This window comes from Pteropus medius, unplaced genomic scaffold, assembly GCF_902729225.1.
Source record: "Pteropus medius unplaced genomic scaffold, Ma_sr-lr_union100, whole genome shotgun sequence".
Classification (NCBI taxonomy): Eukaryota; Metazoa; Chordata; class Mammalia; order Chiroptera; family Pteropodidae; genus Pteropus; species Pteropus medius.
The window spans coordinates 6,195,292-6,213,159 of NW_024356336.1; the positions used below are offsets into that span (position 1 = coordinate 6,195,292).

The window sequence follows — 17,868 nt, forward strand, 5'->3', positions numbered from 1 at the left end:
AGCGAATTCTGGAAAAGATAGAGCTTTCCTCCTCAAGACTTACAACTGAACCTCTGAAAAAAATCACTGTGATCGCTCTTTTCCATCTATGAGCCTACTACAGACAGTTTTAATGTTTAAACGAAGAAGGATATTCAGGCTCTTCTATAATTACCCTGGTGACGAACGCAAAGCCTTTGAGCCCCGTTGCATGTTGGGATGGAAGGAGGCGGAAGATTTAAAGGTAGCGCAGAGCCTTCTGGGATACAGAGAAGCGCCCACTCAGGCCTGAGAGCGAGCGTTCCGATATCTTGGTAACGGTTGCTAGGCCGTCTCGGAAATTGGCTCCCTGGGCTTAAAAGCGGCCGCCAGGGGCGCTAAGTGAGGCTACCCTCCGTTCTCTGCGAGCCATCGGATTTTTTTGCTTCATTCGCTGTTATGGGAATGAAATAAAGCAAAAGCAAACTATTTTCCTACAGAGACCTGAGAGGCGACTTATATTTTTCTGAACTTTAAAAGCTGGGCTGAAAAATGATGAAAGACCAAGTAGAGTTATTGAACTCGTAGTATATTTTAAATGTACATTTAACACGTTTGAGCTTTGAATATGCACACGTGAATTTTGTATTGTTCCTCAAAGGATAATTACAAGATTTATACATATATTCGCACCAAGGTGGTGTGGTTTGGGAATTAGATACAATTTTAAAGTTGATATTTTCTTCCTTCAGGCCTCCAACCTGTATTTGAAAATTGCCTCAAAATTTTAAATTTGAGGCCCTTGTAAATATGACCTGGCCCAAGGTTACGGTCATAGCACTCACCAGTTAGTGGTAGATAGAGATGTTAAGCACTGGCTAATGCTTATTTTGAATTTTATTATGTACTTTAAATTAAAGCTAAAATAAAATAAAACCCCAGAATGTCCACAAATAATGAAAAATGAAATTAATGTAGGAAGAAGGCAAGAAAACTAAAACGTTAAATCAAGCTATATTTGGAGATTGCATGTGCTGATCAACCTTACAGCCAGACCATGAGGAAACCTGCAGAACAAAGGAAGATTTCTGCTGGGATTGCTAACAAACCATTTCCTCAGATCATGGAAGGAAAACAGGAAAACAGCATCTTTAAGTCATGCCCTACACAAAATCAAATCAATTTTTCCCTATGGCTAAAATGAGGAACCTATGGAGCAAAGGCTGGGAATGCTAGCAGGCCTTTCATGCTACATGTTCTTACTTTTCATGCAATGTACCTTTATCCTTTTACTCTGTATGCCATGTCATCAAAGGAAAATGAGTAAACAAAATCTTTAAACTGTAATGCACAGGAGCTAAAGAATGATATAAACAAAGAATGATATAAACTTCCTAACACTGAGTCATTCTCAGTGACTTTACTCTGTCTCTCTCACTGTCCTTATCTCCGCCGTCTCTGTCCCTCTGAGTCTCTCTCAGGCTCTCTTACTCTCTGCCTCTGGTAGGAGACCATGCTCTGTCTATGGAACATTACTCTTTCTCTAATAAACTTTCCTTTTGGTTCTAACTCTGGCATGCATTTGAATTCTTTCTTGCACTCAACCAAGGACCCTTTCTCTCTTGGTGCAGGGCTTGAGCTCCCCTTCAACTTCGGGAATTTGCCTTGTCCTGCATCAAAATGAAATGAAAACCAGGTAAAGGAGTTTGAGCTGGAAAGACTTTGAAGGAACTCGCCAGAGAGGTGTGAAGAAAAACGCGATGTTCACAGCAGAAGACTGAGGAGTGTTTCAAAAAGGATCTGAGGACAAAAGGAGTGGGGCTGACAAAGAGAAAGGAGAAAGAGATAACCCAGACCAGAGGCAAATGTTTAGGGGATTCAGAGTATGATAACTTAAGTCCATTGTGACTGGAGCATGGGGGTGTGTTTGGCCAGAGGAAAAAGATCGATCTGAGAGGGCAGAATTGGCTGGTTCGTAAAACGATCTCCACAGTAATAGGTCAGGTGGTCTAATAAGAGTGATGATTAACATCTATAACAAAACAAAAGTAAGAAGGGGAGAGCAGAAGGCTGAGGGCAGTCGCCCTTATAAAAAGTCCCAATTCTTTGCTCAGTTCTAAGACCCAAAGCAGTTTTCATATGTAGTGATACAGGACAGGGCAAATTCCCTGAGTGAGGGAGACTTAAGCCCTGAACTGAGAGAGAAGAGGGTTCTTGGAGGAGTGTTAGAAAGCAGACACACGCTGAAGTTAGAGTCAAAGGAAAGTTTATTAGAGAAAGGGTAACACTCCATAGACAGAGTGTGGTCTCCTCTCAGAGACAGAGTAAGAGAGCCTAAGAGAGACTCAGAGGGACAGAGACAACAGAGACGAGGACAATGCAAGAGACAGAGCAAAGGGACTGAGAGGGACCCTGAGTCTGGGAATTCAGTGTTTTTATCATTCTTATTTCCTGTGCTTTACAGTTTAAAGACTTTGTCTACCCATTTTTCTTTGATATAGACCAACAATGAGGAAAGATAAGAGTAGTAAAAAGGTAAGAATATGTAGCTGCAGTTCCCAGTCTTTATCCATAGGTTCCCCATGGTTTTAGCCATAGGGAATAATTGATTTTATTTTGTGTAGACGCCACATAAAGACTGTTTTTCCTGTTTTATTTTCAGGGTGTGGGAAATGGTTTGTTAGCAATGGCAGCAGAAGTCTTCCTTTGTTCTGCAGTTTCCTTGTGGTCTGGCTGCAGGGCTGATAGGCCTATTACAGTCTCTGAATCCAGCTTGATTTAACATTTTAGTTCTCTTGCCTCCTCCCTACATTAGTAGAACCTATTGACTAAAGAGGTGGCTAGGTCCCTAGGAAACAGGATGCTTCAATACCATGACAGGTATAAACTGCGATGATTTCCCCCAGTTCTTCCCCAAAGGGACTGTGGCCACTTACTTAGGTGACTAGACACAGCAGAAAGGGAAATACCCAGACATTTGGAGAAGTGTTGGACAAAGGGTCTGAGACAGACCTGATGGCCATTGTAGCCTCGCTGTTAGAATAGGGGCTTACGGGGGCCAGGTAAGAAATGGAATCCTGACTCTACTCTAGCTCACAGTCGGCCCACGGGATCTGAAGACCCACCCAGTGGTCACTTCCAAAGCCCTGAGCGTGTAACCGGCATTGATATTACTAGGTGGGAGTAATCTCATATTGGGCCCCTGATCTGTGGGGTAAAAGATCTCATAGTGGGAAATACCAAGTAGAAACCTCTGAAATTGTCTTTCAGGCTGTCCCATCCAAGATGGTAAATCGAAAACAATATCGAGTAATCAAAATACAGGCTACAGACTAGAAAAAAGTACTTTCAAATAACATGTCTGATAAAGGCCATTTATCCAGAACTCTTAAAACACAATAAGAAAATAAGCAAATGATTTGAAGACATATTTCAGATGGCAAATAAGCACTTGAAAATATGCTCAACATTATTAGTCATTTAAATGAAACTCTCAAATAAAACCAGAATGAGCTATCACTACACACCCATTAGAATTGATGAAATTCAAAAGACTGACCATATCAAGTGTTGGTGAGGATACGGATCAACTGGAACCCTCATACACTACTGATAAATGTAAAATTGTATCACCACCTTGGAAAATAATTGGGCAGTTTCTTTAAAGTTAAATATGTATAAATGTATATATATATATATATAAATATATAAATATATGCATATCCAGTCACTCTATTCTGAAGTGTGTACCAAAGTAAATATTAGCAGGTGTTCGCACAGAGATTTGTACATGAATATTCTTGACAGCTTTATCTGTAGTAGCCAAAAAGTAGAAAAAACCCAAATGTCCATCAATAGGTGAGTGGAGAAACAAACCATGGTATATCCATACAACAGAATATTACTCAGCAATGAGAGAAACAAACTATTGATAGAGAAGGCAACACAGATATATCTCAAAACAATTATGCTGAATGAAAGACACCAGAAAAAAAGTTACATACTGAATTATTCCATTTATATAAAGTTCTGGAAAGTTTAATCTATAGTGGTAAGAAGTAGATCAATGATTGCCTAGGGATGGGGCAGGTGTGGGGCGAGAGAGAGGCATTACAAAGGGGCAGGTAGAAGTGTTTCATGGTGATGGATATGTTCATTATCTTGATTATGGTAACGGTTTCACAGTTGTATACACTCGTCAAAATATATTAAATTGTACCCTTTAAATATGTACAGTTTATTGTATGTTAATTTTACCTCAGTGAAGCCACAATATAAAGTTTTCAAAAATCAGCGTTGCATCTGGGAGCGGTAGAGAGGGAAGGATAGCAGAGATTAGTGCCACCATTAAAGTCCTAAACAGTGCAGAAGTGGTGGTCTCTATCACATCTTTGTTTAATTCATCAGTCTGGCCTTTGCAGGAACTGGACTGATTCTGGAGAATGACTGTAGCCTACTGTAGAGTCAGCCGAGTAGTAGCCCCGATCGCAGTTGCTGTGGGAATGGGATCATTGCTAGGGCAGATTAATAAGATTTGAGATATGTGGTATGCTGCCACTGATTTAGCAATAGTGCACTCTTTTCCATTTCACTAGAAAAGAGGATATGAAACAACTCTTATTGTCATGGAACTGACAAAAATATTCATTTAGAGTTTTATATCAGGGCTAGGTTAATTCTCCTGTCTTCTGTCATAATATAGTCTGGAAAGATCTGGATCACCTGAACAGCCCATAGAATATCATGCTTATCTGTTAGACTGATATGCTAATCAGGCAGGAAGAGTGAGGAAAGGGCTCTGGCTGCAGAGCAAATGGCCCACCACTTGGACCATCAGATTCAGCTGATCCTATGGTTTGGAAGTCAGTGGGTAAACAGATGCAGTATGGAGCTTGTAGCAAGCCCGAGAGGGAGAACCACAATGCAGACTTCTGGAATTCTGGGGCAAGTTCATGTCATCCACTGCAGAGAATTATATACCTTTTGAGAGATAGTTCCTGGCTTAGCCCTGGGCTCTGGTAGAGACACCATCAGTTCAAAAGTCAAAAAATGTCTTAGTATTATTCTGAAAGTAATTTTGAATTCACAGACGCCCAGGGATCTACAAGCCGCATTTTGAGAACCACTCTCTAGGTTATGAAATTAATGGTTATGAAATTTTTTTCTTCCTCTTCCACCTCCTCTTTTTCCCCTTTCTTCTTCCTTAACAAATCTGTATTTTCTCATTTTTTGTGCAATCAGCTTGTGTTACTTATGTAATTGTTTAAATTTAAGGTTAATTATGAACATCTTTTTTTATTAAATGGGCTCTAAAATAAGAATTTTGTATGTTTACATGTTTAATTAATAAAATAGATATTCCATCTATAACCACTCAGTTGTGTATTTGTCATATCTATTCTTGTCATGCCACCTTCATGCATAGAATTTTATTTTTCTCTTTTAGATTCTTTCTTTGGTTATGTCCTAGCCCAGTCAGCCTAAGACCCTCACGAACAAACCTTTAGTCTGACAAAGTCAGCTTTGTTGACCCATTGCAAAGTGGGAGACTGCCTAGCAGGGAGAACTGTGGGGGTCTGGCCACATAGAGGGAGAGGTTATTAAAGTTTTGAGAGGAAAGGGGGAGGTTGGATGAAATGTAAACCAAGCAATATTTTCACAGATTCAGTGCAAGGCAGGGATCACAAGGAGATCTGATGTCAGGTCGGACATCAAAGTGGACCCAGAGTCCTGTTCTTTTGGTTTTGGAAACTACAAAGTCAAGTGTGGAATGTTGTTAAGTCTAGAAACTTTTTACCTGAAGCTGCTTCTCTGGGTCGCAGTGAGTTAGCTCCTCCAGGCATGTTTTATTCTTAGTAGTATGATTTCAAACAGCAAATTTCTGATAATCTGTGATTTTAGAGAAAAAAAAGGAAATCTTAGTAAAAAAGTAATAAACTTTCAAAGAACATGGTTATTGGGACACTTTACACTTTACAATTGTAACTTGACTTTGGGAGAAATAATGATTCTTATTTATGTTGCTACTAGCTTTATTCACGCCTTTTCTGATGTATGGGCAGGCAGACTTTACTTGCTCGTTTCAAGCTAATTTTTACTTTCTCAGCTATAGAGCCCGAATAGAAATCCTGAACCAAATGATTTAGTCATCTTCCTTTTTTTACTTCCCCAGACCGCATTACCTAAACAGCCCAGCTCCACCCTCAAACAGTCACTCTATTTCTAATGGCAATGGGAAATGCACCTCGTACTCGCTGGTCACTGAGGGATCCTTGAGTCCCCAGAAATCAGAGGTGACCCTCCCAAAGGAAGCTACTTCTTACCAGAGGCTAGGCAATTGGGAGCTTCTCCATTATGGCCAACTCCTCCAGGATGGCCTCCTGAAGGTGGCAGGAACCAGTATCATCATCACCCACCACAGGCAGAGGGTTGGTGGATGGCGGGGGCAGGGCAGTTCTGTCCCGGACTAAGGAAGCTAAATTACACACAAACTGCTGAGGCTCCTATAGAGTTCTGAACTGGGGAATCTACAAATGTTGGACCTCCAGCTAGCCTCCTTCCTTCTCCAGAACCTCCTCCAGATGGGCCACACCCAGGCTTCCTGCCCCCAACAGTCTAATTTTAAATTTATAAAGTACTTCTATAGACAGATGCATATGTCTACAAAGTTTACCCACAGGGATATGTCCTGAGAAATGTTAGGTGATTTCGTCTGTGTGCAAACATTGCAGAGTGCATTTACACAAACCTGGATGGGCTAGCCTACTACACACCTTAGCTGTATGTGTAGCCTATTGCTCCCAGGCTATAAACCTATACAGCATGTTGCTGTATTAAAAATTGGCAATTATAACATAATGGTAAGTATTTGTCTATCTAAACATATCTAAACATAGAAAAGGTACAGTAAATATACAGTATAAAAGATAAAATATGGTACACCTGTATAAGGTACTTATTACAAATGGAGCTTGTAGGACTGGAAGTTGCTCTGGGTGGGTGATGAGTGAGTGCTGAGTGAATATGAAGGCCTAGGACATTCCTGTTCACTGCCGTAGACTTTATAAATACTGTATGCTTAGGCTACACTAAATTTCTAAAAAAATTTTTTTCTTCAGTAATAAATTAACCACTCTTATGGTAATTTTCTTACTTTATAAACTTTAAATTATTTTAACTTTTTTTATAACACCTGGCTTAAAACACAAACACATTGTACAGCTGTACAAAAAAATTTTTTTCTTTATATCCTTATTATGTAAGCTTCTTTTCTATTAAAAAAATTTTTTTTACATTTAAAAATTTTTTGTTGAAAACTAAGACACGAACACATACTCTGGCCTCGGTCCACACAGGGTCAGGATCATCACTGTCTTCCACCTCCAGATCTTGTCCCACTGGAAGGTCTTTAGGAGCAGTAACACCTGTGGGGCTGTCGTCTTTTATGATACCAATGCCTTCTTCTGGAATACTCCTGAAGGACCTGCCTGAGGCTCTTATTGAGGAGATTTAACTCTTTTCAGAAATATGTCCATGGTGGTTTGCTTGGTTTGTTTCTTTTTTCATCATAGATTTGCTTGTAAGCAGATAATGCACCATGAATATTCCTCTTTATTAATGAAAACCTTTTGGTGTTGGGGGTCCATATTTTCAAACCTTTGAAGGAGCTTCTTGGGGTCTGAATAGCTTTTGCTAAACCCTTTACTGTGAATTTTGGGGGGCGTTCTTTTCTTTCGAAGTTTTCTTTTCTCTGGCTTCTTCTTCGGCTATGTGTTCCTGTTCCAATTCCAACAACTCCTCATTAGTGAATTTCTCAGGAATCACCTCTGACATTAGGATGGCTACAATATCACTAGGTGATAGGAATTTTTCAGTTCCACTGTAATCTTATGGGACCACCATCATATATGCGGTCCATCATGGACTGAAATGTTGTTATGTGGTATATGACTGTATTTATCTATATCAAGAACCTGACTCGTAGCAGATTATCTTGCAAGAATGAACCTTGACAATTTGCCATAAAACGATTGCAATAAAAAGTTTATTTGGAAATTTTTAGAGGTGTTTTAAGCCCTTAACAGCTTCTCAAGTTGAGCAGGAAAAGATCTTAGTTAGAGTGATTTTGTCCGACTCTTTCATCTCACACAGGAGAAACTATTTCAAATTCAGAGAAGTTAAGTGACCTGGCCAAGGTCACACAGCCCCGCCAGAGTTAACTCTCGTACATTGATTCTCCTGTGGTGCCGAGCAGAAGAGGATCTTTTGTTCTCTCTCCTCCTTGCAGAGATTTTTTTAGGTTACTTTCCTAGTCCTAACAAATAACCCTGTTACGCATGGCTTTGTGTCTCAAATAATCAAATCTAGTTCCTTAACTTGTTTTGTCTCCAGGAAGCTCCCAGCTTTCCGGTTGGTTAAGAAAACTAGCCTGTCTGGTCCAGGTCCAGCCAGCCACACCCCTCTGGGCGGGGAGAGGCGGGGATAACAGCGCACTCCAGCAGTCTCGCTCACGTGACCACTGCAGTTCCTTGTTACGCTCCCTGTCCCAGGCCAGGGTAGGCACTTCCAGGGGCTCCTTCTGTGCGGGGCTGCAGGTAGGTACCCCAGCACTGCCCGTGTACCACTGGAGCTGCTGGGGGGAAACCAGACAGGCGGAGTCAGACGGACGTGGGCAGATCCAATGGCGTGCTCTTTAGGCATGGGGACAGAATGTGGCTGGCCTCAAGATTCCTCACACCATCCCTACGTGCCCTCCCTCTCCCCTTGCCCCCTGCTTGCAGGAAGGAAGGCCACTCTGCCCTTCCTCTGTTCTTTGGCCTTCCTTTCCCCTCAGCTACAAACTGTTTCCCCTCTCTCTGCTGATTTAGCAGAGTGCTGCCAGGTGTGGAGAGATTAATCAGTGACAGAAAGCTGCCTCTTTGGGAGCAGTGATCAGCTGTGGTCAGGAGAGCCTCTTCCCGGCCAGCCCTAGGAGTCTGTCCAGCTTCCTGCCTGCTGCTCACCCTCCTGCTGCCGCCATGGGACACCTTGGGGCCCTCCTCTTCCTGCTGGGGGCCCTGGGGGCTCTCGCTGATATCTGCAGTAAGTAACCAGACTGACCCTGTGCCTTTTTCTTCCTGGGTCCTTAGGAGGGAGGTCTTGTCCAAGCTCCTCATTATACAGTGGGGGAAACTGAGGTTCCAGTGTGGGGGGAGGTACGAATTATCTGCCCCTTTCAGCTCCTCCAGCAGTTCTGGCTTAGCTGGACCTCAGCGTTTAGCACATTGTATTGAGATTAATTATATGACTGACTCCCCCCACCAGACATGATTGCCTCCATTAATTCAATCATCTGTTCATTTATTCATTAAACGCACATTGATTGAACCTTCTCTGTGACAGGCACAGTATTAGGCTTTGGGGAAGTAACAAAGAGCAAGACAGATCCAATCCTTGCCCTCCTAGAGCTCCCATTCTAGTGAAGGGGACAGTCAAGAGGCAAATAGGTGCTGTGTTTAGGGGCTGTGGTGAGTGCCTAAGGAAGCCAACCAGGCGCAAAGGCCACCGATTCAGGGAGAGAAGTTGGGGAAGGGTTTAAAAGGACCAGGGGGCGTCATGAGAACTGAAACAGGAGGGAAGAAAAGGAACTTGGAAGGAAAGGAGGGAAGGCTTCCCAGCGGAGGGAAGCGAGTGTAGAAACCCTGGAGGGGAGACAAGTCCCAGAGGAGTAGGGCGGGCATTTGTATGATACTCCTTTCACAGGAGTCTGGCTGCTTGGGCTCTGTGTCCCATGGCCGGGACCCCCAGGGGCCTTCTGGACTTGCCTGAGTCTGATTGCACAGGCTCGGGGCTGCCTGGGCACTGGGGCCAGGCAGGAAGCAGAAGCCATGAAGAGAAGCCTCTGAACTTTGGGGCCACCCACTTCTCTTCTTCCCTCCAGTACTCTGCTGACAGCATTATACTCTACAATACACTTTCACCACCAGGGTAGGGTCTCTTGTGATCCTTGGAGAAACAGGGAGGCAGGTTCAGTCATGTCCAGGTGATAAATGAAACAGTCAAAGGTCAGAGGGGCCAGGTGACTTGTCCAAGGCACTCCAGCTTTCCAGGGCTTTGCCAGACTCAGTTCTCAGAACTCCAGGAAAGGTCTCGCCTGGGCACCAGGAGCCTCTGACCTGTGTTCCGCAAGTGCAACCAGACCCCTCGGCCCTTGGATTTGGGTTGCTGTCGAGACAGGCTCCAGGAAAAACCTAGGACCTGGTCCTCAACTTCACTGTGAACATGTCGACAGTTGGCCCTTAGGCCCAACCCTATAAGAATCCCCTTCCCGTGGGGCCCAGAGAGCCCTGGGCTGGGTTTGGGGTGCAGTTTGCTGCCGCTGAGCCACTTCAGTCACTCCCAGCCTCATTCTTTCACCTGCAAAATGGGTAAGAATGCTCTCAGCCTCCCTCCTTCGTGTGGTGTCAGGAGCCCACATACCTTCTTTACCAGCTTAAAGCTCTGTGAAATTGGCAGGGATGTTGCACTAATGTTTGTGCAAAGTGGGCTCCTGTGCTTTACACACATGTCAGTGCCAGTCAGGCCTCAGCTGGCAGAGCTGGGTGGCACCCGTGAGCAGGCGGCCCTAGTGGGGAGGAAGGTCTCCCAGGACCACTTTTATTACCCTGTGTGAATCTGCCCGGTTTCTTCCTTCTAAAGAGGCTGTTTACAGCTCCAGCTCCTCTTTTTGTCACTTTGACCCCAGGGCTGACTCACCTGCTTGAGGTCAGAGCCCAGGGCGGGGGCAGGGCCTCCCTCACCAGTTTGAAGGAAAAGGAGAGGGAAAGAGAGGTGTGGAGAGACAGATGACCAGAGAGACAGGCTGAGCGATGTAGAGACTGAGAGTGACAGAGCGAGAACGCTACAGAAATCGAGTCAGACATATAGAAAGACCCTGAGCGAGAGAGAAAGGGCAAGAAAAGCAACTCCCTTTTACCTCCCCTAATCCCACTCCTCCTTACCCGCTGCTCTCATAGCAATAGATATTGGTGACCTTTGGGAAAACAGACCCAAGAAGGTGGGACTCAAACCGAGAGAGATGGGCTATGGGAGAGGAGCCCTGGTCCTCGTGCCAGGAGGCCCAGGAGGCACTCTGTCTGGCAGTTCCTTCACTCAGTCCCCTGGGAGGGGCAGGCTGCACAGCAACCTGGGACAGGGCACAGAGGACACAGCTAGAGCCCTAGAGTGACCTGGAGGCAGTAAATGGGGAAAAGTCTAAAGTGACCGCAAGCCACCTACTCAGCTCGGGTTCCTTCCCTAAGGGAAGAGAGTGGAGGGAGCTCAGCTGGACCTGATAAATATCCACGAAGCTTCGGCTTCCTGGGTATTTCATGTATTCTCAAATTTCAGTTACACAGTTTCAGGTAAATCCCAAAACACACAGATAAATGGTTGAAAATGTGATGGCTTTCTAACAATTCACCTCACAATCTTGGGTCTTCTTCACCTAAGCAGAGGTGGCAGAAAAAGGGTTATTTTGAGATCTGTGCAGGGTAAGTTCACCATGCAGCCCCAGATCGACAGTGGGCAGTGTGCAGTGTTTTAAAATTGGATATGTAACATGTTCCACGTGTTCCACAGAGCATCAAAGAGCAGGGGCTTTGCAGGCAGGTCCATCCTTGGCTCAGCAGCTTCATGTAAGACATGACATGACATTGAACTTCTGTTCTCTGTTGTGCAAAGCAATGATGACAGTACCTACCCACATCACAGGGCTGGCATGAGGACTGAATGAGGTCTGATGTGGTGCCCAGGATGCACCACGTGGCTTGGCATCCAGTCTCTTTGTCACTCCTGATGGGTAGAGTGGTTGCCTGGCACCAGCATCCTCTGCCTTCAGCCACCACCTCTCTCTGGCAAACTCCAACAGCTTTTTCAGGATGTCTGCTTTCCCCCTTTTACCTGCTGCCTTTTGTTACGGCCAGATTTTCCCATATGAGTAGGATATGTGCTGGGTGGACGTGGGATGGAGATAGTTATTCCCTGGAGAAGGCCCTGGAGAAGGTTCTGGTGGCCCAGCCCTGTGACCTCACTTGGCCTCTTCTCTTTTTTAAGGCATACCAGAGGTGGACAGCAAGCTGGTGCAGGGGCTGGGCCAGCACCTCTTGCCCTGGATGGACCAGCTCTCCCCAGAGCACTTGAACCCCAGTATCTACGTGGGCCTGCGCCTCTCTAGCCTGGAGGCCGGAGACAAGGAGGCCCTCTACCTGCACAGCCTCAAGCTCAGCTACCAGCAGAGCCTCTTGGGGTACGGCCATGCTCTCGCTTCTCCTTTCCCTGTATGTCTTGCTCTACATCCTAAAAGACAGGAGACCTGCGTTCTGGTTTGGACCTGTCACTGCTTGGTTGGGAGACCTTAGGCAAGTTTCATCTTCTCTGGGCCTTTCTCCATCTGTAGAATGGAGTTGGTTTGACTAGAATGGAGATGCTGATACAAGATCCATTTGCTGCTACTCTACCCTCCTGTATGTGAGGCAGACATCACTAATCCATGACCACACTCTTCCATACCGAGCCCAGAAAAAGCATCTGACTCTGTGCTCCCTTTCTAGAGGTTTAAGGGGAGGCCTGTTCTGAGGTCCAGTGTGGGAATTTGAATGAGAGATGAAGGATCAGGAGCACTGTGGAGCATCATCTCTTTGGCCTCCCTCTTGAGAAATGGACACAGGGCGGGGAGAGGAAAGACAGGGGAGAGTGTGTGGGTGAAGCATGACCAAGATGGTGGGGGAAAGCAGGGGTCATTTGGATGAGAGAACCCTCAGAGTTTAATTTGTCCTTGAGGTTAATTTTTCATCTTTATGAAATATGTGTGGCACATACCTCACAACTTATATAGCTGACTACATCTGCTTTGGGGGAGTTATAGTACATTTTCCAACTGCTAGGATTTTTTTTTCCATTTTGTGGTATTGATGGGGGACACCTCTAGCCAGCTTTTCTTGGGTGGCACTTTCTCCTGGAAGTGTTGTTAACTGGCTTTGTCCTAGGTCTGCCACCAGCAATGACAATAATGACTCCCAGGCCAAGCCCTCCATGGGCCAGCTGGCCCCCTACCTGCTCGCTCTCAGGGCCAACTGTGAATTTGTCGGAGGCCGCAAGGGGGACAGGCTGGTCTCTCAGTTGAAGCGGTTCCTGGAGGATGAGAAGAGGGCCATTGGTGAGCGGACTCAATCTGCTAGGGATGGGGAGGGCTCATGGATTTTCTCCCCAGGCCTCTTTCCTGCCCTCCATTCTGCCTATCTCACTATCTACCTAGAGGCTTGGGCCTACCCCAGTAGCCATTCTTGATCAACCCACATGTACTTTATTAGCAAGTTCTGCTCAGCCACCAAGATTGACCTGACTGTCCACCTCTGGGACAGTGGCACAGCCTTTTTACTACTTACTCCCCAGCCTCTCTCTGCTAACTTTCCTGCCTCCTGATGACCCAGCATACAGAGAAAGCATTTTAAATATAAATCTGAACACTGCTATGTTCACAGCCCTCAGGCCTAGCCTGTCTGTCCTTCTCTTCAGCTCGACTCACCTATTCTCTGGCTTACCCACTCGCCTGCCCCTCGGTGGGCCCCAGCCTCACTGGCCTTCTTGTAGCTTGCAAACCAGGTTCTCCATATATGTTCCCTCTATCTGGAAAGTTTCGTTCCCCCTCTAGCTCTCTTCTGCCCTGACTCCCCATCTACTCAAAAACTTTTGTTATATGGCCCCATGGACCTTGGTCCACATCTCAGTTCTAATTGTACTTTCATGAGTGTGGGTTGTGTTCTTGTTGGAGGCCCCAGCTGTGCCTGACCTGTTGTCAGTGTATTCATACCTCCAAGCACAGCACCCACCACTTAGTAGGGCCTCAGCAGGTGTGGTTCGAGGGAATGAAGGATCTCACGACCCAAAGGAGGGTGTTAAAAAGTACAGGCCATGGGGTCCTGTGTACTAGCATGGCTGGTTGCTGGGAGGGGGCAGAGAGGCAACCCCTCAGGCCTGTGTGACATCCCGCCCCTTGGTTTTCTTCCTCTCAGGGGATAATCACCAGGGCCGTCCCCATACCAGCTACTACCAGTACGGCCTGAGCATCCTGGCCCTATGTGTCCACCAGAAGCGGGTCCACGACAGTGTGGTGGGCAAGCTCCTGTATGCTGTGGAACACGACCATCATCTCCACCAAGGCCACCTCTCTGTGGGTGAGTGGGCCAGACCCTGCGAGGTCAAGCTGGTACTCCTCCAGCCCCCAGAACCAACTGAAGGCCTCTACCCCCTAGTCCCATACTCACCTTCCCAGGAGACCCCTTTTTATTGAGTCTATTAGGAGCGAAATGGCAAAGGCTTGTGTGTGGTGCAGCAGCTCTGAGCCAGCACTGCACCTGGACTAAAATCCTGACCTCTGCTCCATGGCACATGCTTGTTGTAGGATGCTCTGAGCAAGTCAGCTGGCCTTTCTGATTCAGTTTCTCCTGTAAAGTGACCTCCCAGCAGCATCGATAAAGGATGTTTTAAAAATAAAGGGCTTAGCATAGTACCTGGCATGGGGAAATTCTGGTTATATAGCTGTGATCTTATCATTGCCTAAGCTGGGAAGCCTGAGACCTGGATCCTGGATCTGCTTCTTTACTGTGTGACTTTGGGCCTCCAGTGCCCTTTCTTGTTATTGTGATTCAAGGTCTCTTCTAGGCCTGGTTCTGTGAGTGAGTGTGTGTGCCTCACATGGGGTGGGATAAGACGGAGTAGGTTCGAGGAGTGGTTAGGTGCCCAAAGAGAAGAAGGCAGCAGGGCCCCTGCCATCAGAATGCTTGTTCTGCCTCAGAAGCTTCTAGAAAAACCACTATGGATGCATTAAGTCACCTTGAGGGTTGGGGCGGGGGAAGGCTTGACCACCCCTCAACCCAGAGCCCAGGCAGTTCCTTGGACCTATCACATCAGACTATCTGGGGGTTATTCCAGGTATTGGTTTATTTAAAACTTGCCTGGTGATCCCAATGTGCAGGCAGGTTTGGGAATGAGTGGTGTAGAATGAAGTCTTATTGGGCCTCCCTCCTCCAGTCTCTCTCCCAATCTCTAACCCCCAAGCAGTAGACAGGGGTAGGGTTAACTAACCATCCTGCTTTGTCCTGGACTAAGGGGTTTCCCAGGACACTGGATTACAGTGCCCAAACCGGGAAAGTACTGGGCAAACTGGGTTGAGTTGGTCCGCCTAGCTGGCAGAAACTTTCTAAAATGCCCATCTGACCATGTTTTCCCTGTTCTTCAAGCCCTCCTGTGGGCGCCCATTGGCCCTAGACCATGTCTGGGCTGACCCAAGTTGGCTCTGTCCCCTACAGACACATTAGCCATGGCAGGCTTGGCCTTCACCTGTCTGAAGCGCTCCAACCTCAACACTGATCAGAGCAACCGGATCAACCTGGCCATCAGGACAGTGCAAGAGAAGATCCTGAAGGCCCAGACCCCAGAAGGCCACTTTGGGAATGTCTACAGTACCCCTCTGGCACTGCAGGTGGGAAAGAGACTCTGGGATTATGGTCTACCCTGCTGGCTGGTGGGAGGTGGGTTGGTCAGGGCAGGAAGACCTGTTTTCTCCCTGGCAGCTGACCCACCTCCTCCTTCTCTCCCCTACTCTGTCACCAGTTGCTAATGACCTCCCCTGTGCCCGGAGTGGAGCTGGGCAGAGCATGCCTCAACGCGGGGGCTGCTCTGTCAGCCAGCGTGCAGAATGGGGCCTTCCAGAATGCTCTCATGATTTCCCAGCTGCTGCCTGTCTTGAACCACAAAAGCTATGTGGATCTCATCTCTCCAGACTGCCTGGCACCAAGAGGTAGCCAAACCTTTCACTGAAGCCTGGTTCTTTTCAATCTGCAGGGCACTCATTGAAGTCTGCATGATCCAGTGATGGGTAGTTATTTGGTCTTGATTTGCTGAGTCAATGGGAGTTTGTGGGAGTGTGTGGGAAAACTGGCAGCTAAGATGTAGTCGGGTCGGGATTCTAGAAACTCACAATGTGGAGAAGGAGACACCAAATGGAGAGCTCTGAGTAGGCTGGGAATCTCCAGCCCCTTCTTTGATAAATTATTTGGATAGATGGATGGATGGATGGATGGATGGATGGATGGATGGATGGATGGATGGATAGAGCATGACACATTTTGGTTAGCTCTTATACATCATAATGAGTCCCAATTAGCGGCTTGAATCAGGGCTTCCTCTGGGAGAGGAACTTGACTTGGCAAGTGAGATTTGCCAGTGGAGAAGAGAGAAGGAGGGCAGAGCAGAGAAGAAACAGCAAGAGAAAAACAGAAGTATAAAGACTGGAATTTGGGGGAAGGGTCTTGCTAAAGAGTGGGGTGTGGGAGAATGAGCTTGAGCGGCAGGTAGAAAATAAAAAGTAGAAAAGATCCTCAGAGGGAATAAGGGAGTGATATGAGCAAATGTACATTCCAGAAAAAGCCCTCTGGGGTGCCGTGTGGCAGATAGGTAGGAGGGGGGATGCTGGAGGCAGGGAAACCAGTGAGGAGCCTGACCTTGGGCAGCAGGGGATGTGGGGGCTGAGGTTACAGGGCGGGGTGGGATGGAGCCAGGTTTTAGCTGTGCAGGTGGTGATGGTATTGGCTGAGATGGGACCTTGGGGAAGGAAGAGGTCCTGATGGGCCACAGCGCCTTTGAAGGAAGAAAGGAAGATTAACATCCAGGCCTCATGCCCTCACACCAGCTGCTGCTTTCTGTCTCCCTGGTGCAGTCATGTTGGAACAAACCGTGGAGTCCTTTTCACAGAGCCAAGTCCCAGAGGTCATCCATGTCACGCTGAAGGTTCCCAGTGTCTGGCCGCCATACAGACACTTCATCTCTGTCCCTGCTGGGTCCTCATTGGAAGATGTCCTAAAGAAGGCCCAACAGCTTGGAGGATTCATGTAAGACCACCACGTCCCAGCCCTCACCCCACCGACCCCACATCCCTGAAACATGGTCATGCCCAAATAAGATGGGAGTGATTCTCGTGCTGCCAGTGGGGAATCTGGCCCAGAGATGTGTGTGCCTTCTACTGAGCCACCCAGACCCCAGATTGTTTGTTTAGAAATATGTGCCTCAGTTTGAGAGGGCCCCAATTTCTGTCCCCAATTGGCTTTCCCAGAGGACAGCATCCTGCAGCTAGGGAGGGCCCACAGCTAGTGCCTTAGGGTCATCTGGGCCCAGGGAATTTCAGGCCAGAAATATGCAAAGACTCTTTGAAAGGATAAAAATTCTCACAGACCCCAGGTTAAGTTACTTCTGTTATAATATGACTTAGATGTGTACTAATAAGTTTACTCTTAAAAGTCCTTTCTCTTTCTGGCTCAAGACAGCTATAAATTCTAAGCAACTTTGCAAAGAAAACTATGAAGCCAATAGCATTCAAATAAAGACTGTCTGCTAAGGAGCAGGAATACGCCAGGGGCAGGGAGAGCCCGATGCTCTCAGCATTCCCTTGGATTGAACTGCCATCCGACCTCAATTTGTACAGGCAGCAGTGTCTTCATAGGCTCTTCCCCGGTCCTAAATTCACTATTCACTACTAAGCCACTGTTCTCTTTCTGGTAGTCTGCAGTGCATATAGCAGTACTGCTGGCGGCCGACACAGTTCAGACGGTCACACACACTGAGCACCCTTGCTTGGCAGGTCTCAGTCTACCAGGCATTGAGATTACCCAGAACCTACTGGCATTTATGTTTGGATATTCTCATCAGAATGAAAAAAATAGAATTTAACATTTTTGTTCAGAACTCCAGGACCTCTGAGAAGATATCAGGGGCACTGGTCTAAGAAATAATTATCTTGTTAGTAAAGATGGGTGCCTGAACTGGGTTGAGGGGCTAGGCAAGATGGCCAAGGTCAAGGCACTGCAGAGAAAGCTGGACGGCAGAGGCAGAGGCAGA

General features: G+C 46.6%; 1 protein-coding gene across 1 annotated transcript in view; it reads left to right on the forward strand.

The window, feature by feature from the left end:
* Positions 1 to 8,426: 8,426 nt before the first annotated feature.
* Positions 8,427 to 17,868, forward strand: part of TCN2 (transcobalamin 2) — a 13,042-nt gene continuing 3,600 nt past the window's right edge. The window contains exons 1-8 of the mRNA XM_039861744.1: positions 8,427 to 8,552; positions 8,826 to 9,039; positions 12,031 to 12,223; positions 12,963 to 13,132; positions 13,989 to 14,150; positions 15,285 to 15,457; positions 15,589 to 15,775; positions 16,694 to 16,865. Of these exons, the coding sequence (XP_039717678.1) occupies positions 8,976 to 9,039; positions 12,031 to 12,223; positions 12,963 to 13,132; positions 13,989 to 14,150; positions 15,285 to 15,457; positions 15,589 to 15,775; positions 16,694 to 16,865 (1,121 nt within the window). The 5' untranslated portion in view covers positions 8,427 to 8,552; positions 8,826 to 8,975. The remainder of the gene's footprint in view (positions 8,553 to 8,825; positions 9,040 to 12,030; positions 12,224 to 12,962; positions 13,133 to 13,988; positions 14,151 to 15,284; positions 15,458 to 15,588; positions 15,776 to 16,693; positions 16,866 to 17,868) is intronic.